General features: G+C 41.5%; 1 protein-coding gene across 1 annotated transcript in view; it reads right to left on the bottom strand.

Moving 5' to 3' along the window:
• The window catches only part of stk32a (serine/threonine kinase 32A), a 92,728-nt gene that overhangs the window by 7,618 nt on the left and 61,825 nt on the right, over positions 1-23,285 (bottom strand). Inside the window, exons 8-11 of the mRNA XM_033633613.2 lie at positions 20,078-20,181; positions 17,208-17,324; positions 14,336-14,461; positions 11,425-11,553 (exon numbers count right to left, since the gene is read on the bottom strand). Coding sequence (XP_033489504.1) covers positions 11,425-11,553; positions 14,336-14,461; positions 17,208-17,324; positions 20,078-20,181 — 476 coding nt within the window. The remainder of the gene's footprint in view (positions 1-11,424; positions 11,554-14,335; positions 14,462-17,207; positions 17,325-20,077; positions 20,182-23,285) is intronic.

Here is a 23,285-nt window from a genome sequence, read left to right as displayed (position 1 = left end):
ATGTCTCTTTCAAGAAATCATGCCTCAGTTGCTCATGAAAATCCACAGACCTTGTTACTTTTTTATCAAACTACACCCACCAAATGAATCACCATGCAGAAGGAAATGTGCATCTACTTGTGCACAAGAGGCTTGTACTCCTGACAGTATGTATTGTAAACATTGATAGCATCCTCCATGGCTGAGCCTTACCATTAACTAGCTCAGTGGTGCTAGGTGAGTTAGCAGTAGATGGACACTTAGTTCTGTGCAGTGAAACAGTTGGTGGGACACAACAATGTCTGTGAATTATCTTGAGTAAATGGGTCATAATTTCTGGAAAGAGACATTGCTGTTGAGTTTTCCAAATATTTTGGTGCTTTGAGCACCACAAGCCAAGTACCATCTAGTTTCATTATATTCAAGAGAGACATCACATTTGGCAACTCGCATCAAGAGAGACATCACATTTGGCAACTCGCATCAAAACAATCTAGACTGACAAATAGCGCTATAAGTAAGAGGGAAAGGATGTATTTTTGATTTTGGGGTGAACTTTCCCTTTAAGTAAGGGCATTCAAGGGCACACTCCCTTATCCTCAAGAGAAGGATCACATGCAAAACCGCACACGCAAGTACGATAACATGCTGCTCCCCCCCCACACACACACTACTCCTCCTCCAGCTAGATAGGCCATCAAAACTCCAAGTTCCTGGAAGCCTTTTTATGAGACAAATGGCTGACTCCCTGCCCAGAGCAGTCAGTCACACAGCCCAGCAGAGAGGCTCTGTACAGGTGCTGTCACAGCGGGGGAGCAGCCACTGGCACACCAAAAGCCATCAACTAAATTAGGGCAGGAAAACAGAGAGAAGGAGAGAGAAGAGAGGGAGTTGTGTATTTACATTTGAAAGGTGAACAAAAAAGGAACAGAAGGTAAAGAGTGTGCATTGTGTAATAATGTTGCATGCATGCAGTGACAGCCACAGTCTTGTTTTGTGGGTTTTTGGTTGAGAGACCCTATTTGTAACAAAATCGCAGACGAAAATTCAAATGGACACAGAATGAACATAACTACATAACTACCAAACATCCAGACAGAGACTGGAAGGACAGAGTGTGCTTTTGTATGGGTGATGCAGACTACCGAAAGGACAAAGACCCAGACAGAGACAGAGGAGGGATGCTGTATATGATTTGTCAGACATCAGTGATAGATGTGATACACAAGAGATGTGACAGGCGGGACATAAGGTATGATGTAGTGTCTCTCTCTGATACGGTCATAATGACATTTTCATAGATCTAAAGGCATGACAGAACCTTACAAAAAAACACCACCTTTATATGTCCTTTCCCCATAAAGCAGCGGTGTCATTTACAAAGCAGATCTCAGGTTGTTGCTTTTTTAATCTTGATTCAAAAAAATAAGAAAGCGTTTGTTATTTACAGCAAGTAAAAGGAGAGTTGGAGGAAAGGAAATGAAAGGAAGGAAATTAGGTCCTTTCCTCATTCCTTGCTTTCTTCAAAGAAAGAAAGAAAAGGAAATTAGGAAGGACAAAAGGAAGGACGTAAGGAAGGAAGGATTAAAGCTAAGCTTGCTGGGAATAATGGCCTTCCAGAGAGAACAGTAACAATAACTGTAGTAATGTAACATTCACCACTTGTTTCTTTCTCCCTGTCTTTCCCTCTCTCTCTCTCTCTCTCTCTTTATTTGTTGCTTATAAAAAAGCAGTTCAAAAGCTAATCGCTTTAACTGCTGAATTAAACCTTCCATTTAATGAGACAAACCAACTGGGAGTGCTCTGCTGGACGAGAGCCTCACATGTGCATTTCTCGATGTCCTTATCTGGGCTTCCTATATCTCTATCTGAAGCTGTGGAAAGCTTTTAATTGTAGCGTTACTACTTATATGCACTGTGGTCCAAGAAAAATTGTGTGTTTTAATATGTCATACATTGAATAATATCCCAATGATTTAAAGAATCCCTGATCCTTAAGTCAAGGACACTAGACAAAAAGGAGAAGGTTTGCAAAATGATGGATGCTGTATGAGTGTGCAGACATCATGAGTGTGCACTTGACTGTAATTTGAACAGTCCAGACTCATATTTTATGTCAGCACTTACAGCTGAGCCTGCTGTTCGATAGAAAAATATAAAACAAGTTCTTTTTGAGCTACAACTGTTTGACTGCTTCTGATGATATTCCTGCTCTAATTAGTAAACTCTGATTATGCACGTTTAATTAGTGACACACATAAACCTGGATACACACGGAGCTCTCCATCTCTTCTAGTGGCCCATTGATTACCCTGACTCTAATACTGATTACCTGTAAGTGATTTTCCAATAATTCTGTGCCGCCTCTTCAAATCAATTTTTGTCTTATCCTTTGTGGACTAAATGTCACTTGCAGGTGCAATAAGACAGAGAGGCTTACTGTAACCATACATTATTTCTCTTTTTAATGCATGTCATCACAGGATGGTGTGAAAGAAAAAACTGTTTGTGTCCCTTACATGCAAACAATGAATTTAAACCCAGTTTCTCTTTGTGTCTTTCTCCATAGTGCCGAGACAGTCATCCTTCTTTCTTTTACATTGATTATCACGTGATTTTTACTGCATCTCTAAGTAGCTTAAACCTGCACCTTGGGGCAGAAAAAACAAGTTGAGAACACAACATTAACATAATATGATCTTAAAGCCCCTACAAGGAACTTTAATTGTTGATTTTGGCGACCCTGTGGTCAAAAGCGGTAGTGTTTTGCTGGAACGAAGACTACATTTCCCATGAGCTCTAGCCCGTATTGTCGTAAAGACGCTTACCTGGCTCTTGCATTTGTTTGTTTTGGGGATGAATGAAACAACAAGATGGGAAAACTTTGCCCCCGCTCCTATTGGGGATCCCAGCTCACCTCTGCCGCGCCCCAGCTCCACCTCTCCGGCGTAAGCGCCACCGCTGCCGGGGTAAACGCAGCCGTCGGCTGGTAAGGCTGAAGACCTGTTTGGCGAGCACTTCCACGGCTTCTTGGACTGATTATGGAGCAGTGCCTCGCCTCTTTATTTCTCAGCACTCGCTGGACCCTGTCGAGGCCTGGCTGGTACCTGTCGTCGGCCCGGATGAGGTGTTCCAGCCCTGCGGCCCCTGCTCTCCTCGTTCTCGGGGTGAATCTGCGCAACCTGCGGCCTCTGTGTGTGGCTCCCTGGACAGCTAACGCCGTGGACCCGCCGGCTCCTGCCAGGATTGGGCTGGTAAATGCTAGATTGCTAACAATCTTTGCAAACATTTGCAAACAAAACGTTTATCCTGAAGGATTTCCTGACTTCCTGAGGATTGGATTTTCTCTGTGTGACTGAGACGTGGCTGACTGTTGGTGAGTCCAGTGCTTTCACAGAACTTTTACCCGATGATTGCTGCTATTTTAACTTCCCGCGGACGTCGGGTCGAGGAGGAGGAATAGCGACTGTTTATAAGAGTCACTATAAATGTAAGCAGCTAGGTAAGATGACGTGTGCCGCCTGAGTGCCATAAATCATTTTGTCCTGGAAGCGACCTGGGGCGGACCCGGAGACAGTTCCTAAAGGTATTAATATACACTATATAGAAATAGCTTATCTTCACACCGATGGTCTCATTTGCTGTTGTAGGTCACGCACAGACATCAGCAGAAACAAGAAACTTTTGCATATCCAGTTAAAAGTTCCTTGTAGCGGCTTTAAGTTGATGTGGTGAAATTGTAAGGTAACAGTTGCTCATTTACACATTCAGCTAGCCACCTGACAAATCTTAGTCCAGTATTTGCTGTTCTTTTAGCTCTTGTTTTGGTCCCTACCAACTCCCGAGAGACGTATCCTGGCCCTTTAGCCACTGAATGCTCTGCTATGTTCTCCAGCTAGTTGCTGACTTTGTTGGTGTGCCTTTTGGTGCTGCAGTATTCCATGTTTAGCAACTCTCCAGCTCACATAGTTCACTGTGGCAGCCACTGATAACTGCTGTGGCAAATATCTCAAACACCCTAGTAGCAGTTATTATCACCAAAGCAGCCCTTCCAAACGCTCTGGAAACCACCTAACAATGTCCTGGCAACACAAATGACAGATCATTGAAACCTCCTGAAATGCCCCCCCAGCAACTGCTTGGTACCACTCCAGCTATTATGTGGAACTCTATGACTGCCATCTGGAAACACCCTAACAATAACAGGCTGACAACAAAGAAGCCGCATCCTGCCACACACCCAAAACACAAAGGCAACAACTCAGTCAAAAACCTAGTCTAAGCAAGATTTGCTAATGTTGTAAGTTTCAAAAGTTAGAAAAAAAAACTTGGAAAATATACCGTATTGTTGCACTCTACTGCAGATGTGTTACATTTGTTTGTTTCATACATATGATGTAGTTCAGATTACGCAAGAGTTCAGGACATGCCCAACTGTGTTTGTAGTGACCCAACGGTATTCTAGGCCAAAACATGATTTTTGGTTGTTGTGCTTAAACCTAACCACATGTTAACTACAGCACTGTCAAAACTTCAAAATGAAAACCAAAAGGTGAAGAAACATAAAGTTTAGACATACCCACTACATATGAAACATACAAATTTAACATGTCAGTGATTTGCAAAAACATGTATTCTGCTGTAATACTTTTGGTTTTATTATCGCAGTCATAAGTGTTCCAAACTGGTCAGAAATTCCCTTCTAAATACCAATTAGTTGTTTTTGTGCCCTAACCCTAACTTTAACTCTAAGTCTAAAAAAGCACACATGCTAGGTTTCAAAATCCAAACTCTCTACATTGTCTACACTCTCTTAGTGTTGCACGGTGTACTGGTACCAACGGTACACCACGGTACATATGATACCATAATGTTAGAGTACCGTAGTACTACTGTACCTCACGGTACCAGTACTGTGGGTTAAGTTCAAAGTCCAATCGCAAGAGGGTGAGTGTCCATGCGCCGTCCAATAACGGTACGCGCTGGCCACCTGGCACTCAATATGCTGCTGCAGTGGTTTGTTTTCCAGTGACATTTCAGGTATTAGCTGAGCTATTGAGTATCTTTGAGCAGTGAAAGTTATTATTAATTTATTTTTACTTGTAGGTTAGATTTGTTTATATATGCTACAGTGATTTGTTTTCCACTATAGAGCTCTACGGTGCGAGCATTTGCGACTAAAAATAGTTTTGCGTGAGCAAAAGAAATCATTCAGGAGCACGCTGTGCGAGTACAGATTTCAACCAGCAGCAGAAACGAAAGGCAAATCCTGCTGATTGTGGGTTGAACGGGGGTCACAGACAGGAATATGGCGGAACGCTATGGCCACCACAAGATAACGTGGTTTACCGGCGACTGAGAAGCCCAGCTCCAGGTCCAATAATTTCCTCTTCGTTGGTGTCATGACTGCCCAGAAGTATCTGAACAGCCGAGCCGTGGCAGTACACAGGTATGTGACATGTCAGAGGAGAAACGAGCCATTCACATTTCTCTCTTTGTGGCAGGTAATGGTCCACAAACCTCACCGCACTGAAGGGACTGTTCTTAACTTGTCAGGGGAGGAGGGTGGCTGGTTGATTTTTATTTAATTTATTTATTTCATTTTGATCCCCCCCTATGTTAATCACTTATTGATGCTGTTTTTGAAGTATGAATAAGTCAGTAAGTAATTTATTCCATTGAAATATCATTGATGTATTATAGAAAAGTGATTTATCTTTTTATAAATGACAAAAGGCACATCTGCCTAATTTTTGCTCTGGTATCGTGATACTACGCAGAACCGTGACACTTTAACTGGTATCGTACCGTGGGTCCCAATTTTGGTACCGTGACAACACTACACTCTCTTGAGTTGACATTATTACAGTCAGGTTATTCAGATGGCTATACTCAAAACTCTATCCACATGCAGTATGGACAATAGCACTGGTATTGTTTCTTATGTACCCTGCTCTACATTTTCTAAATACATTGAATAGGACAGGTTTCTAGTGTATTTCATACATGCAATAAATAATAGAGTGACATCTCTGATTAGGAGAGAGATGTGTGGGAATGTGTGTGAGATGGGAGTCCAACAGTTTATTTAGTTCTCACAGCACAAGTCCAATTTTCTGCTGTATATTATCAGTGATTTAATTGAGCTAATTCTATGCTACATTATGAGCGTGGCGGCGACAAGGAGGCAGCGACAGAGAGATAAAAGAGGAGCTAGAAAAATGGATGAGGAAGGGGTCCTATGCTGTATGGGTGGAGAGCGACTTGCAGACAGAATCGTGGAAGGAGTGTGAGGACAAGGGAGGAGAAATAAAGTTGGAGTGGAGAGGAGGAATATGCAGAAAGAATACAGAGCAGCCTCGGGGTAATGAGTATGAAGCTGGCTGGGATGGGCATTAGGGCAACTAGCTTACTTCATTCAATATTGATCTGCTATGCTTCAGAAAGGCTGCACAGACTATCTCCCTCTCTCGCTTTCACATGCACACACACATCAAGCACTCAGTTTCTTTCACATGCATCCATCACAAGTGGCCCCACAGGTCCTTTGTAAATGGATATGGAAAAGTGCTGCACAAACACAAGCTGATATTTATAGACAGTAAAATGAGTATTCTCCCTGATAGACAGACAGACCAGCATGCGCTGCAAAACTGGACTACTTGAATAGTGTGCCAGTCAAACAAATCATTTTGAACGAAAGGTGAAAGGTGTATTTGAGTGCATGGTTCCTCCTAAAAGTGGAGGAGTGACAGGGTGGTATTTAGCTGATTAGCCGGTTGCCATTTATGGTTTCAGCAATGATTCATACACACACCTATATGCAAGAAATTTAGTGAGGTACAAAAAACATGCAAATGAAATCATCACAGCAGAGGACAGCATATTCACAATGTCTGGCATTAGGGGCGGCAGGAGCTCAGTCCATAGGGGCTTGGCTAAGGAACTGGGGAGTCACCATTTCAAATCCCCCCTGTGGACCAAGTATGGAGCATGGACTGGCAGCTGGAGAGGTGCCATTTCGCCTCCTGGGCACTGCAGAGGTGCCCTTGAGCAAGGGACTGAACCCCAACTGATCGGGGCACCTAGCCAAGGCTTGTGTGTTTATGACAACTATCAATGACAACCAATGACATATTACAGTCGTAAAGGGTTTTCCCATTTCATAGTGGAATATTTTAACCACTACCCCTTGTAACTCTGTTCCAAGGGACAAGGTGGCACTAGAAAACAAGAGGTAGGGGTAAAAATGAGAAATGGGATAGGGCCTTTAGATGCAAGACACTTTGGCCACCGCTTACTGAACAGGATCCACACAACAGGAGATACACCCAAGGCTAATTACAGACTAGAACATCTTAAAAAAAAAAAAAGATGGGGAGATTTAATCGCAGGCTTGGAAGTTCTCTCCAGGCTGTCCAGAAAAAATACGACTCCAATTTTGAATATAGTTCTTTACCAAGAGCTCAATTTTCTGAACAAACTTGTTTATCAAAAACACCATCAAAAGTGACACTGAGGTTTATGGAAGGTGCTTTAAAAGGGAGGAACAATGCCCCAGACTCTGTTGGCTGGTGTTATGGTGCTAAAATGGCATGGCTTCAGAGAGGGAGTTTAACAGGACTTTCTTTCTGTAGTCCTCTGTTTTTCATCTTTTCAATAGAGTTCAGCAAACCACAGCCATTACCACTATTTACTACTAATACACTTCAGTGATCTTCATAAAACCTCCTACAGTATAAGATTAACTGTAGTACTTGTTTAAATTGGCTTTCTTTGTTTTCATGTGGAAAATCTGTCAAGCAAATACAGCTGAATATGATTAACGCTAGTTTCAGTCAAGCTGCATCAATCAAATGTTTCCTGTGATACCAGAATAAATGAGGGGATTTTATTAGAGAATGCAAGCCACAAGAGTACAAAGAGTACAATTTCTTTTCCTTAGTCTGACCGTACACTGTCATCTGTGTCCATAAACTTAACAAATGTCTCACGTAATGGCTACTGTGATTATTTCATTAGAATAGGGGACTTTCTCTTTGTCCGAATGGGCCAAGGGATGACGAATGTTGCCTGGCTGCACAGTGAGATATCACCGATATATACACACAGGCAGGTCTCCACAAGCAGCTGTCAGCTTTCATAAAACATGGCACACTTTGGACCGGCACTGACTTCTTATTGCGAGCTGGCAAGGTATTTGCTCTGGAGTCTAGACCACACAAATTGCTTCACTCCTATTAGAAAAGAGTCCCATAAACTGGTCTAATGTGCCAAACAGTGGGAGAGGGTCCAAACTTATTGACTTTGTAATGACATAGGTTGTATGTGTGTGTGCCGTAGGTTAGGTTGTGTGCGTAGGTTGTCTGTGCATACCATATGTGTGAAGGCAAGTTTCCCAACACACCCACACACACAACACACACTGCTGCTCTATTACTGGTAAAAGCACACAAATGAAACTATGACTTATTTTCTTCTCATTACTGCTGGATCTCTCTGAGCTTTTACTGTCGAAATTGAAAAATCTAAAGACTGAAAACTGGACAGAAGCCTAGACTGCAGTGTGTCACTTCCCTGTTGTACCAATCGATTGACTCCTGTACTGTAAATACATTTCTTCTGATAAACAGAACTGATCTGTTTTAAGGGTTCGTTACTAAAATGTTTCTTGTAGCAGGAACGTGTTTTAGTGTAGAAAGCTGGCTTCAGTAAATCTACCATTTACTGTATCTCTTACACATTTACATATGACTGACTCATTGTTTTATTAGCTGTTTGATCTCCAGCAAGTAGTGTGGCAATGGTCAAAAACTGTAGCATGGTCAGTGGTGACAAATGACATTTTACCATCATTTTGTTATCAAATTGAGTATAGCGTTAGTTCAGGCAGGACCTGACGTCAAGCTCAGCTCGCATCCCAGCTACTTCAGCTGATCGCCAACAGCCAATCAACTGACTGAAGGGAGTCAGCTGATAGATCATATGATTCCTTTCTATGCAACCAATTGGCAAATCTCATTCAGGGCGCCCTATTTAAACTGTGCTGGCCTGCCTACTGTTGCTGCTTCCTCTGCAAGCCACTTTGCAACCCCCCTCCATCCCATCTCCTCCTTTTCATGTTGTGTCTGACTTATCAATGTCATTTCTGTTTGTCATTAATGCTGGTTAAGGTCTGCTCCCGGGGTGTCTTTGCTGCTGTTCTCCCTGCCTTAAGCTTTTCATGTAGTCCATGTTTCATGGAAGGGCAGGGAGGTTTGCGCTCCCTGCCTCAGGTTTTCCTTGTTTGCACGTGGAAGGGCACAGTGGTGTGTTCTCTCTGCCGTAAGGCTTTCCACATAAGCGAGTTGAAGGGCAGAGGTATGCTCTCTCTCTGCCTTAAGGCTTTCCTCATTTGCACATGGAAGGGCAGAGAGGTTTGCTCTCTCTGCCTTAGGCTCCTCACATAGGTGTGTGGAAGAGGCTTTCTGTATGGCCTAGGAAAAGCTGATAGGCCCCAAAACAGAGCCATACTGATAAATATAATACTGCAAATGGAAATTAAGTTTTCTTTGACTTAAGTGTTCCTGACTAAAATCCATTTCACTGAATGGAGAAAATGTATATGATTAGCAGACCAAAGATCCATATATATAAAAAACATCAGATATTTAAAGTAAATAAGTTAAAATTGACATGTTTGCTTTAACTTATCATTATGACATATGTTGATTGCAGAATGTAATATCGTTTGTATAATGACACCATAGACATTTAAATTGGTTTCCTATGAGCCTCACTTTGCATTTTGGTCTGCCACTGTGTATGATCTCTCTGGAAAATGAAGGCTTGATGTACAGCACAAAGGAAGTGTGCCAACCATTGCACACTTAAAACAGGAGGGGGATAGCACTTTTGTTTTCTCTGATAGCTTTCTGTAGCTATCTCAAAAGCCATTGGTTCCCACAGAGTTACATTTTGTTTGTGGGGGGAGACACTGACCCTCAGTTAGTGGCTATGGCAAACCTTAGCACAAGGGGGTCTGATCCTGGACTGCCCCAATTCCCCACCGATTTAGCAAACTTTCTGCTGCTGCTGCTATACAAGTTAAACCCAGTACCGCTGTTAGCCACTGGCATGCAGTTATTCCCGGCGCTGGGGTTTACACTGTCTTAATTCAAGTTGCTAAAGCTGCTAACTGACGATCCGTCTCTGTCTTCTGGGAATGAGGTGGAGGGACCTCAGGGTGAGCTAGCTAGCTAATTCTTGTCTCATTCGTGGTCTGATGAACAGATAAAGCACTGTATGGGAAACACTGAATGGAAGTTCATTGCAGTCACTATCCCCAGTGGCGGAAATGACAACTGAAGTAAATGTGGAAACTTTAGTAGCTGCTAGGCTCTGGGCAAAATGGAAAGCGATCCAATTGTCATTGCCATTGACAGCAGCTCCAACAATAATATCACTTGGAAATGCCCCTAAAAGTCGGCCCCTGCAATATTTATTTTCAGAATACCAGTTGTGTATATAGCCCCTGAAAAAGCCCTCGCATAATAACATGTCAACCCGACCTTTCTTGTCATAAACAATGTTTTAGGGTTTGCTCAGAGCTTTTTCACAACGAAGGTCCTATTTGGACTTAAGATAAAATAAACACAAATGACTTAAGGTCGTTTGAGCTGCAGTTATCCTTGAAACAAAAATGACATCACTGATCAGGTCCCACTGCTGCACTTGAGCAAAAATAAAATCTCTGCTGCCTATCGTGCCTATCTGCTTTCACTATCATCGTGTTTATGGGTGTATGATGTGTGTGTGTTTCCCCCCACGTCTCACTTGACCGGGTGATCAAATTAACCTTTTAGTGATTTCCTCTCTGTTTTGTGTAAACACCCAGAGGACAACAGCTGATTTATGTGAATGGAGTGAGAGTATAACAGACTAGAGCTAGGTGATTGCATTCTTTGTCTTCCCCATACACCCATCAGGCAGACGGCCCATTTATTCTGATGAAGGTGAGGGAGGACAGAGCTCTAAAATGTGTCCTCAACGTTCTTAATAGCACTCCAGACACATTTAAAAGACAAACTAAGGAGCAACTTACTACCTGTAACGGGGCCAAATGGAACCAGCGGTCAGTTTTCTTTAATGAATAATGATGAGCACTGAGAGAGAGACACCTTTAAGAGGCATATATGACCCACTAAGGACAGGATAAACCAAAATGAATTTAAATATATATTTAAACATGTTTTTGAGGAACACTGGTGGCGAAAAAAGCACATTAAATCTAAATTATAGATGATCTATCAAATCAAATCAACGTCAAGTCTTCCACTGTCTCTCGAACAGTATTTCCTCGCTATTCTTTCCCAGTAGTCGGTGTCTCATTTTGGAACAAAGCCTTTTTATCATTTTCTTGTTTGGTCAATTACTGCATTTAATGTGTCTAGCTGAAAGCCTTACCTGTGGGGACCCATCAGATCCTTGCTCCTTGGTTTTTCTAGCAAGCCTTTTCTTCTTCTTGTGAAGCGGTTTGGACTCCAGGATCATTTCCTCCAGCTCAAACGTGGGGTCACAGTTTAGTCTTCGCCTCTATAAAGACACAGAAAGATACAAGCATACATTAAACAGACGACAACAACAACAACAGATCCATGGGTTCAAACATTAAAAATTATTGATAGTCAAACACTGAGACATACCCTAAATGCCAAGTTTACATGTAAAAGTAAGAAAACTGTGATATGACCATGGTTTTGACTTTGACAACACTTTTGGTGGCAGTCATTGTAATAGTGTTTCTGCAATATACTTGAGATTACTTATAAATGAGTCAGTATGGACCAGAGGTGTGGACACAAGTCACATAACTTGGACACAAGTCAGAATTGAGTCACATATTTTAAGACTTTAGACTCAACTTGACAAAATCAAAAAAGACTTCTCAGCTGGGTCTTTAACACCAATGACTTGTGTCATCACTTATACTTGGGCCTTTTGACTGGAAAACACTTGATACCATTCCCCCAAGCCCAAAGATTAAATTCAATCCCTGAATCAACTAACATTAACTAATTCATTCCCAGCAAGTCAATGCTCAAGTCCCCAAATCCACTTTAACTGAACCAATCTGACAGCATCCAGTCAAGTTGCAGGAGATAAACATTTAAAAAAAAAGTCACAGTGCACCAGATGGAAAAAAAATTATACCAAAGATAATTTTATTTATGTATAAAGACTACGCAGAAAATGACCGCAATATGCAAAACGCGCGGAAAAAATTACACACATAAACATACTTTTAACAAATAATTACAAATTTAAAAACCTATTTAGTGTGCAACCGATATAGGCTGAGGCCATGGCTGCAGCCAGGGTTCAATTTTAGCCCACAGCTCTTTGCTCCATGTCATTCCCCTTCTCAATCCCAAATTTCCTTTCAATCTATAGCTGTCTTGTCATTAAAGGGAAACATTCCCAAAAGGTAAATATAAAAATCTGTGATCTGTTAATATATTATATTACTATTACTATTATTGCTGTTGTTGTTAAAATGGCATTACATTTAGTTAAGAGTGCATTATGACTTGTTAGGACTTGAAACTCAGAGTTTAGGACTTGGGACTTGACTTGGGACTTGAGTGCAAAGACTTATTTGTGATCTGCAAAACAGTGGCTTGGACCCACCTCTGGTATGAACTATAGGTTACAATGAAAGCTTTTACTCTCCAGGAAAGTTTAAGGCTCAAACGGCAGTAAGCCAATAAAGTCAAAGCAGACTGAATGTTGGTAAGTCAGGTAACAAAACATTAGGACTGAGTTCTCTCTTCCTGCTCAGACATTAATGGTCTATGAGGGAGTAAAGACAGAGGGTAGGCCTATAATTAGAGAGAGAGACACTCTCAATTCCCCATCGATCCTCTGTGTTTTTCCTCTGCTGTGCCAGCCTGGCCGCTGGGGATACCCGCTGCTCTGCAGTTGCGATAGACTTAGAATTAGATAAAGTCATTTAGTCATTATTCTCTTGCAGCAGTCATTATTCTGCATGTATTCAGCTCTGGCACTAAGGAGTGACGGTTATTGTCACCTTGTTCCTCGACTTAAACAATACAGGATAGTTTTTGTATTGCTTAATCAGTGCATCTGTGCAAGAGAGCAACAAAGACAGTTATAATCGTTATCCATTAAAGTCATCTTTTAAGCAAAAGTGAAAAAAATCCCTGGTTCCTGCCTCTGAATTGTGAAAAGTGGCATCTTTTTTGTCTCATGTGATATAAACTGAACACATTTTGGTTGTTTAGACAAAACAAGTCATTTGAAGATGTTATATTGAGCTCAAGGAAACTGTGACAGGCACTTTTCCCTGTTTTCTGAGTTGTTACAGACTTCAAATGAATCGATTAGTCAGAAATAATTAGCAGATTATAAATACAATCTTTAGCTGCAGCCCTATTAGTGTAGCTGAATGATTCTATCATATCTGTGCTCATTAAAGCGGAAAAACGGATTAGCTCCATGGTTACAGTATTTTCAAAAGAGTTATTGATGCTGCTTGATTAAAGTACTCCAAAGACCGCTATTGTTAATACTTTTTTTCTAATGGCATTTGCATGAGAGACAAACTGTTAGGTGGACTCTTGACTGATATTCAGACCTTATGTGGTCTTTTCTCATGTGCAGGTACCAGCTTTGAAACTGGGCACAGTAAGTCAGTGCAGCACAGCCTGACACTACAGAGAGAGAACACAGCACATCAGTTTGCCGACCAAGCACCTTGACTTCCTGCCTAGTGGTATTATTAAATGCAAGTGTTATCTTCAGCTCATGATAATGATCCAGAGACCACATGTGGAGCTGCACGTAGACATGCAGAGGCTTTCTCGGAGGCATGTATACACATGTGCTGCTTTGTCTGATTCTGCATCTGGGTGTCTACGCGCTCAGTGGGAGATCCAGCTCAGCCCAGCAGGGGGTGGTGTCTACAGCTCGACTAGAAAAGATTAGATAAGGAGTGGGTAGTTCTGGCTACATGTTTTTTCCCCTTGCATCTTTGTTCCCTTCAGGAGAATTACTGGTGTGGGAATAAGTATGAGAGAACAGTAAGAAGAGATGGGGGTTTCAGGATGTTTTTTAAAAGAGCAAAATCACGCTACCATTTTCAAAGATCTGACATAGTTGGATTAAAACATCCACAGATAGCAAATTTATGGTATGATATTTGTTCAGTTTTTGTGACAGACCGTCATTTCGTTTTTAAAGCATAAGGCAGTGCGATATTTTTTTGCCGATGTCAGAAAAACTCTGCTCTATTCAGATGTGAGCATTTTGTGGAGTAGCATTCTGAGGCAGAGCTCAGTTTATTTCTGATACTCACATTGGGAATAAAGCCTGGAGGAAGCTGTTTGCTGAGCACAGCGTCCCAGTTGACATCTGACATGTAGTCCAGATCCTGGAGCTCTGCTAGACAGGAAATGCGCTTCTGGACATCTATGCACAGCAACTGAGGGAGACAAAAGGATTAGAGTAAGAACAATTGTCCATGGGGAGGCATGGCTCGAAAAAGTTGGAGGCTGAGTCCCACTGAGATGCAAGCACATGTTTGCCCTAAAGGATGTGTCTGAGAATGAGGATACAGGGACAAAGGGGTTGGGGGTGGAAGGTATTGAGGTTAGGACAGGAGAAGATGGAGAGAGAAGGAGGGGACAGAAAGAGAGGAAAATGAGGTACATGTAGGAGACAGATGGTGATGAGGAAGATTCAAGGGGATGTGAAGTGTGGAGGATTAAGGACAAATGTATTGAGCATGGGATTCTCCTCTTACATTCTCACTTTCTTTACATCCCTCTCTCTCTCACACACTCACACACTCTCTCCCTTTCTCTCCCACAAACACACACGTTTACACATGCGACTGGAATGCCAATGAGGTACGAGGAGTCTGAGCACGAAGCAATGCAACAGTTTGACTGCAGTGGATCTCTGCCAAGACAAAAACCAAATGCTACAGCAACAGTGGATCTGTTTGCTCTGCAATGGCTTAATTGCAACAAGAACAGACTTGTGACAGTTCATTATAAATAGACTGGTAAGATTTCAAAATGTGCTAATTACATTGAGTAATATACATCTAAATTATCCTAATTAAGGAGTGATATTAATAGTCTCAGTGCCAAGTGTGTTTATGAGCTTGTGTTGACGTTGTAACTTAGATTTATATACCTGTGTTCTGTGTAACACCATGAGTCACCATTCTTCACCAACAACTCCTGTTTTTGAATACTGATTATACCTGATTATAATTCAAAAGCAACACTGCACGCTGTGAGACTTGCATGTATAAGTAAAACCCCAGTATACAAAGCATGGCTGCAACAATGAAAATTACCCCTGATTAAAATTCTGTAGATGCCCCTTGATTGCCCAAGTGAAGTGCTGGTGTCAGGTATGGATAATTGTCCTCCCACAGGAGATAAAGATTTCAAAATGAAAAGCAAAGTGCAGACTGTCTCCGACAAAGTAGCAAAGGGGCCACCCAGAAAAGCTTTACTCACCAGGTATTTATGATTTTTAATTAGTGAACTTGTGCATAATGTTTACAGTTACTATCAGAGTATTGTGGTATCAGAGTTTTGCCACCAGGTAGTGTGAGAAGTTGGCAAGTGCAGGTTTGAATAAATGACCACAGTGCATCCTGGGGGTGTGGCAGACCTAATTCAAACAAGCATCTGTGACACTTTAATCCACCCACATTTGAGAGAGGTTTGGAGTACACTACACATTTCCAGGGGATAGTCACTTTGAATCGTGAGTCACTGTACACTGAACACTTGTTCATTATGCAGTGAGTGGCATAGAAAAACCATCAGGATCTGCCATCATGAGTTCACATAGGGAAAACATAACGAAACTAAAAGGCAGACCTTTTTACAGATTACCGAAGGATAAAGAGAAGCAACATGATGCTATCATTTCTGGTGGTGATCAAGCACACCTAATTTATAAATAGAGTATGGATAACCTCCCAAATATTACTGGTTTATCCAAGAAATAGGGCCACATGTTACATCCTCAGGCATCATTTAGTGTGGCGTTACTTCTAGGTGTCAAGCTATACACATATACAATATGTATATTATAATGTGGTTTAATGTTTGCACTCATTGCAAATATCAGTCACTAGCCATGTTTCCATCAGCCTGTTTAGATGCGCATCTAGAAGTATTGCATCGGAAAATTATGATGGAAACACCAAAATTTGAATTAAAATCCCCTGATTTGCACAAACTGAAATACGCTCGCTTTAGCCGGGTTTTGGTTGATTCAAAAAAATGTTGATTCAAAAAAATGTTGATTCGCAAAACGGGAATGGAAACAGTTATGTTCGAATTAAGTCTGACGTAGCGCACCTCTCTCCATGGTGATATCCGCACTCCGGGTTGGGAAGGCGGTAATGCATTTACAAGCTGGTTGCCAACCGCCAGAAAACGTAGAAGAAGAAGAATGCGAGACCTGTTTTGTTTCTGGTTCTGTGGAAAACTCGCACGAGTTTGTAGTTTTCACCAAAGTCCATACATTTAATGGAAACACACAGGATTCATATTTCTTTTAATGCGCATTTCCCAATGATTCAAATCACTTTGGGATGGAAACATAGCTGCTGCCTGGTTGTATGAATCTTTATTGATTTCAATGGCCTTGACTTCTCAGGATATTTATATTTCTCCCTAAATTTCACAATTTACATGTCCTCGGCAGTGGAGTTGCAACAATAAGTCGACTAATCTATTACTCGATCAATAGAAAAATAATCAACTATTTTGTTAATTGATTATTTGTTAGATTATTAAAGTAAGTATTCATGCGAAAATGGCAGAAAATGCTGTTTTCAGCATTGCAAATATGTAGATTTTCTCCCTTTTTCAGTTTTATATCTCATTAAACTGAAAATATTTGGGTTTTGGACTGACAAAAAAAGACATTTCAAGACATCAGCTTAGACTTGAACAAACTAGGATGCATATTTTTCACCATTTTGTAAAGTTAGACCAAACGATAAATCAAGAACATAACTGTCACATTATCAATAATGAAAATAGTAAATGCAGCCCTACTTAGCAGTCACCTTTGGTATGTTTTGTGAAAGAGTGGTGGTGAGGGAGGTATCGTGAAAATGTGAGGTAAATGCATACCATGTATGGTTCTGCTCCTTGAGTGCACTGTGCATTATGCATGTGCTGCTCATTTACCTTTCTAAGTAGAGACTTCATCTCCAAAGACCAGGCTGCTGGGTAGCTGGGATGGACCTTGTGGAAGGTCTGAAGGATCTCGTTAGCCGGTGTACTGGATCTCATCACATACGGTCTCTGAAAAGAGGAGAGGAGAAAATATGATAAAGACGGCCTGTATTCATAGCCATGCACTGCCTGGAGGAGTTTCTTTGATAAAGTATGTGTCTCAAAGTTTGTTCCACAGTTGGCTCTCTACACTGTCTTCCTCTTCTCTTCATGCTCACCCTCTGTGAACCCATTTCCTGCAATGATGAGAACAAATGATAGAGGAAACGGAGAATAAGGGATTATTTTCAAAACACAACTTAAACTCTCTGCCTTTCAGTGTGAGGGGGCTTTCTGTGGGTCAGAAAACAAGGGAAAGCTTGTTGACAGTCCTTCACACCAGTCCTTCTCCACCCACTGGTCTTCGTCTAGGACTGAGACTCCTCTCACTTGAGTTGGAGAATGACACAGTGACAAGGCACAGCTGGATCAGGCTGGTTGTCGCGAGAAAATGTTGGCATTGTATGTTTATGCAAACCACGGAAACATTACATTTGTACGTTTCATATGCATCTATCAGCATTACTAAAGTGACGTTCTTATTACATGTGTATGACCTGACTTTGTCATTGAGGCTTTGTCACTTTGGTGAGACAGCTGCCAAGCCGCAGACCACTGTTCAAGACCAACAATCACACAAGCTGTTTTTTTAGCAAGACTCTGCTTTCCTAACCATGAATGTGGCACCAAAACTCGGGAAATTTAAGCAGAAACATTATCTTTTCCTAACCATAACCAAGTGTTTTTTGTGCCTAGACATAAATATGTTAACCACAGCCTTGTTGAAGTGAAAAAAAAAAATTAAGATGTTAACATACCCAATAAAGGATAGCGTACAAATGGTACATATCCATGGTTTGCCGACTTGTATTGCGTTAGCTGGACAGGCTGGTTGGAGGTGGACGATCCGCCCCTTTACCTGTTTCTCTCACATATGCCTGAATGGGCAAATACTCTCATTTTGACACACTTTAAATGTCATTCCGGCTTTGTCAGATAGTTCAGAGTAAAGAGAGAAACAGAAGAGATGAAAGAGAGATGGGAGTGACATGTAACCCAGGTGGATGGCTCACCATTCTTCATTTTTATTACAGGCTCTTGTAGATGCATGATGTCAATTCTATTCGAATTCGGCAGATGTTCCCCATGCAGGGCAGGCATAAGGTGTCAGATAACCAGTAATATATCCTTTTTCAAGTCGATGTTCAGACGTCAGACAGGACAGACTGACTCATGTATTACAATATATTTGCATTTGTTTGGAAATTTACCATGAGGTGTCTGTGGTCCTAATTTAGAAAAAAGAAACAGAGGCTGGAGGTGGAAAAACTAAGTGACAGTGATTGATTTGCAGCTTTGGAGAGATGTTTCAGGCCCAGCAGGGAAACATGGCTAGTGAGAGAGGAGTTAAACGGTCTGAGTGTAACCATGAATGCAGTAAGATGCGGTTGGACCTTAAGAGAGAGATAAGATGAGGCAAAGGCAGAGAAGGGATCGAAACGTGCCCCGAGCCGGATAATAGTGAGGTAGCGCTCCATTTTCAGCAGTCAAATAATTCTGCACATCCAACAGGCTAGTTTATAACGCCCTGAGACTGATTCATGCTTTATAGACGGTGTTGAAATGTGGCAGTCAGAGAAAGGTGTTGAAGAAAGTCCCTAGGAGACAGAGGGATGAAGTGAAAATGAATTTTCTGGGAGAAGCTGAGGGCGGTGTGCAGAGAGAAGGGGTTAAGGAAAGTTTAGGAGAGGGTTTAAGTGCTGTAGATGACGCAGATTACACAGGAACTTTCAAAAAACATCTATGTCACTCAAAGTAATTTGCGGGTGTGTAAATGTGTGCTCAGCATATCCCTCCTGAATGAGTGAAGGTTAAAAGTATACTCGATTTAAGGCAGTGAGGAGACTTAAGGTAAATGGTGCAGGTAAGATACACGGCAGCTTTGAGGTCAGAGAGAGGACAAAACGTGTTTTAGAAAGGTTCAAGGAGGGTTTGAGGTAAAATAGTTTGAGCACTAAAGATATTTCAGTGGGCGTACAGTGTAACTGAGGTCAGAAAGGTAGCAGAATGCATTTTAGAAAGTGTAATGGAAAGTTATCAGCTAAAATAACCGTCGACAGTTTTATGACGAAGGATGAAAGGCAGAACACTAAGATGTTTAAATAGAGGAATTGATTTCAGGAACGCTTCATGACAGCTCCAGATTAGTGTCAGGTGTTCTTGGTCCTTGTCAGTGTAGTCAGAGGTTACTGTAGTTTGTGTAACCTTGAAATATGAGAGGAAATTCTGCAGCTGCAGTCTGACTTGAGCCCACGATGAACAGACTGCTCTCAGCTCTATGACTCGGCCTGATAGAGCGGGGAGATTGAGTGAAACCATTATGTCCTGTGTTTATTTCCATGACAAACTTCTCCAGATGGGACCAGCATAAAATTAAATAAATAATATTTAAAAAAAATCAATTCCAATTATATGGCTCTTGAAATAACTCCGATTCTATTTTCTCATTCTCCTGCAGCGATTCGTCTCACACTGTGACTAAACATTTAAACATCTTCCTCAGTAAGGTCAGCTTAAATGTAAAATCCAATTATGTCCCCCCCTCCTCCCCTTCTTGTTTTGCGAAGGCAGAGGACGTGCTGTATGTCTGCTTTCCTACCACCAGGACTCTTCTTGCACACTCGTGTCTAGGTGCCATATGTATTATTCACTACAGTAATGTGTGCCAGGCCAAGCGGAAGTGAGTTGAGGTGTGGTCATGGAGATGGTACTCTGTTCGTTACCTGTCCTCTTAGTAGCTCATAGGCTGTGATGCCCAGCGACCACCAGTCGACCGAGAAGGAGTAGCCAGGGTGGGACCCCTCGAAGGTTTGGAACAGCTCAGGAGCTGATAGACAGAAAATATTGTACAACAAGATTAATTGGATGTATGTCACTTTCCTAGATTTGACATTAACATTTTTGGTATATGTTTGTGTATTTTGATCCCTTTTCCTTGTTTCAAGGGACTTTCTAGTCAGGAACCTAACTATAGCTCTTTCTAGACATGGCATACATCACATAGCTTGCTTCATACTATCTGTTTAAGTCATACAGTCATCAGTCTTATTGTAATTCAAATATAAGCCGTTGTTATGTTAATGTTCCGTAATGGCTTTCAGATATAGCAGGAGAGATGCAGAAATATTCAGCACTGAATTGAGATTTTAAAACTCATTTTGCTGTTGAAGCCTTTATGAATGACCATCATCAACGCATGCCCTCATGAATTTTCTCACCAATTTTATCACTCAGTAGATAGAGAATTCTGCTGCTTAGTGTTGGGCAATGTGACGGTATGTACCATGCGACAGTTGGAACTATTTGGGACAGGCTATGTAGGAAATCAGGCCTGGACACTTGCGTGATCTTGTGATTCTTGCTTGATTTTTTTGGCATTTTTTGCCTTTATTCGGAAGGAAGGGGATAGAAAGAGAGATGCAACAAAAGTGCAACAGGTCAGACTCAAACTTACACATGGGGTACATGCTTTACCAGGTGAGCTACTACAATGCCACTTCTTGTGTGATTCTTTTTTTTGCGAGATCTCACGAATCTGGCTGCCTCGCAAGGTAACATTGGGCTGACATGGAGTATTTCTTAGCAGAATTTACAGAACTGTAACTGTATCATGATACATACTGTCACTGGGACTGACTGCAGTGAAGTGCTAAATGTGTTTTTAATCCTCAAAAAAAATCCAATTAATCATTTATATAAAATGACTCATACCATGATGGGAGATCTTGTGCCGTATCGCCCACCCCTAATGCTGCTTATTTTCCATGCAGTTGTCATGGCTGAAAATATTATTGAGGTAGACTGTGGATGATGGAAGTGTTAACGCCGTTGCAACTCACTAAAAAATGAGGGTGCGTATTCAGACATGAGACCAGCATATAAAATTGCAGTCACAGTTATGTAGCAGGTTGCATGTCTGAAAGGGGCTTGTGAATACATATAGCTTATGCTGTTTAAGTTCCTTATACGTGTACAATACGTTGTAACTTCTTAACAGAAAACATCTGGGATAAAACAAAATAAAAAAAACCCAACGTAAACTCCACTCTTTTTGCCAGAAGCGAGTATTAATTATTGGGATCCAATTTGCAGCCAATATAGCATCATAATGTGTTTGTAATGAATAATTGACTGAACAGGTTTTCTGGGTGGGACAAGATATTTAGCCCTTAAACTGGTTAGTTACATTTTTCCCTCTCCTGTGGAAGTGAATAATCTGTTCTAGGGAAAAGGTTGTTAAGTTGTAATCTCGTTTGAAATGGTCAAGATGAATTTCCATCACTCATCACTTCTTTCTTCTTTATCTGTATCAAACTGTCAAAAGCTGGACTGGAAGAAACATACTGTACACTCAGGAGCATGCACACACACACACACACACACACCCTTCTCCTCGCTGTCATGGTAGGTTTGCTCTGCTCTCTCGCTGAAGCAGAAAAAAAAAGTGAAGTTTATCTCCTGAAGCCTCTGAAAGAGACAGTGTTTTCTTCCCAGTGTACCCATGAATTATCTATTACACCACAGAGTATTCGCCTGAAATCACACATGGTTACAACATCATTTTCCACCATGAGCACACACTTTGTAAGAATAAAAACAGGTGCACGCGCACCCAAACAAGTGCTGTCTCGTCATTCACATCCCCCTGAAATCCTGTTAAGATCCTATCTGTTCTCTCAGGGGCTGAATCCACATCGATCTGATCGCTGCTGTACTTAAGAGTCATGCGGAGGACGATTGGAGATGTGCTGAGGGGGTAAATGTTGGTTTCTGAGCAACATTACTTTTGTTAAAATTTTAACAATATTCTCAAGTTTTGGGCTCATGCATCCAAATCAAACTAAGAAGAATATACTACATGTTCTTTTAGAAATTTGGAGACAACTCCACTTTGTGCTTGTCATAGCTAATTGTTTGTTACTTGAAATGCTTCTTAAGTAAGCTGTCAACCTTCACTATGTACCTCACAACAAAGCTCTACCATTTATTTATTTGTCAATAACTACCCACTTATTTTTAGCTGTATCTTGTTCCTGGCCTTTGGGCAGCTAATATTGACAAAAGTCAAGCTCTGTGAACTTCGCTGTAGGGGTGAAGATATTGAACCTCTTAACTGCCACATTGTAAAAGTGCATTTTCTGCTTTTCTTCCGAGATCTCAAAATTACTTCTCCTTCCTTTTTAAACATAAACTAAATGGGGTTTAATGTCAGAATTACACTGAACAAAAATATAAATGCAACACTTTTGTGTTTGCTCCCATTTTTCATGAGCTGAACATTTTCTGTACACACAAAAGACCATTTCTCCCAAATATTGTTCACAAATCTGTCTAAATCTGTGTTAGTGAGCACTTCTCCTTTGCCGAGATAATCCATCCCACCTCACAGGTGTGGCATATCAAGATGCTGATTAGACAGCATGAATATTGCACAGGTGTGCCTTAGGCTGGCCACAATAAAAGGCCACTCTGAAATGTTCAGTTTTGCTTTATTGGGGGGGGTCAGAAAACCAGTCAGTATCTGGTGTGACCACCATTTGCCTCACGCAGTACAACACATCTCCTTCGCATAGAGTTGATCAGGTTGTTGATTGTGGCCTGTGGAATGTTGGTCCACTCCTCTTCAATGGCTGTGCGAAGTTGCTGGATATTGGCAGGAACTGGAACATGCTGTCGTATACGCCGATCCAGAGCATCCCAAACATGCTCAATAGGTGACATGTCCGGTGAGTATGCTGGCCATGCAAGAACTGGGATGTTTTCAGCTTCCAGGAATTGCGTACAGATCCTTGCAACATGGGGCCGTGCATTATCATGCTGCAACATGAGGTGGTGGTCGTGGATGAATGGCACAACAATGGGCCTCAGGATCTCGTCACGGTATCTCTGTGCATTCAAAATGCCATCAATAAAATGTACCTGTGTTCGTTG

Source organism: Epinephelus lanceolatus, chromosome 11, assembly GCF_041903045.1.
Source record: "Epinephelus lanceolatus isolate andai-2023 chromosome 11, ASM4190304v1, whole genome shotgun sequence".
Taxonomy (NCBI): domain Eukaryota; kingdom Metazoa; phylum Chordata; class Actinopteri; order Perciformes; family Serranidae; genus Epinephelus; species Epinephelus lanceolatus.
This window is presented reverse-complemented; position numbering and strand designations above follow the sequence as displayed.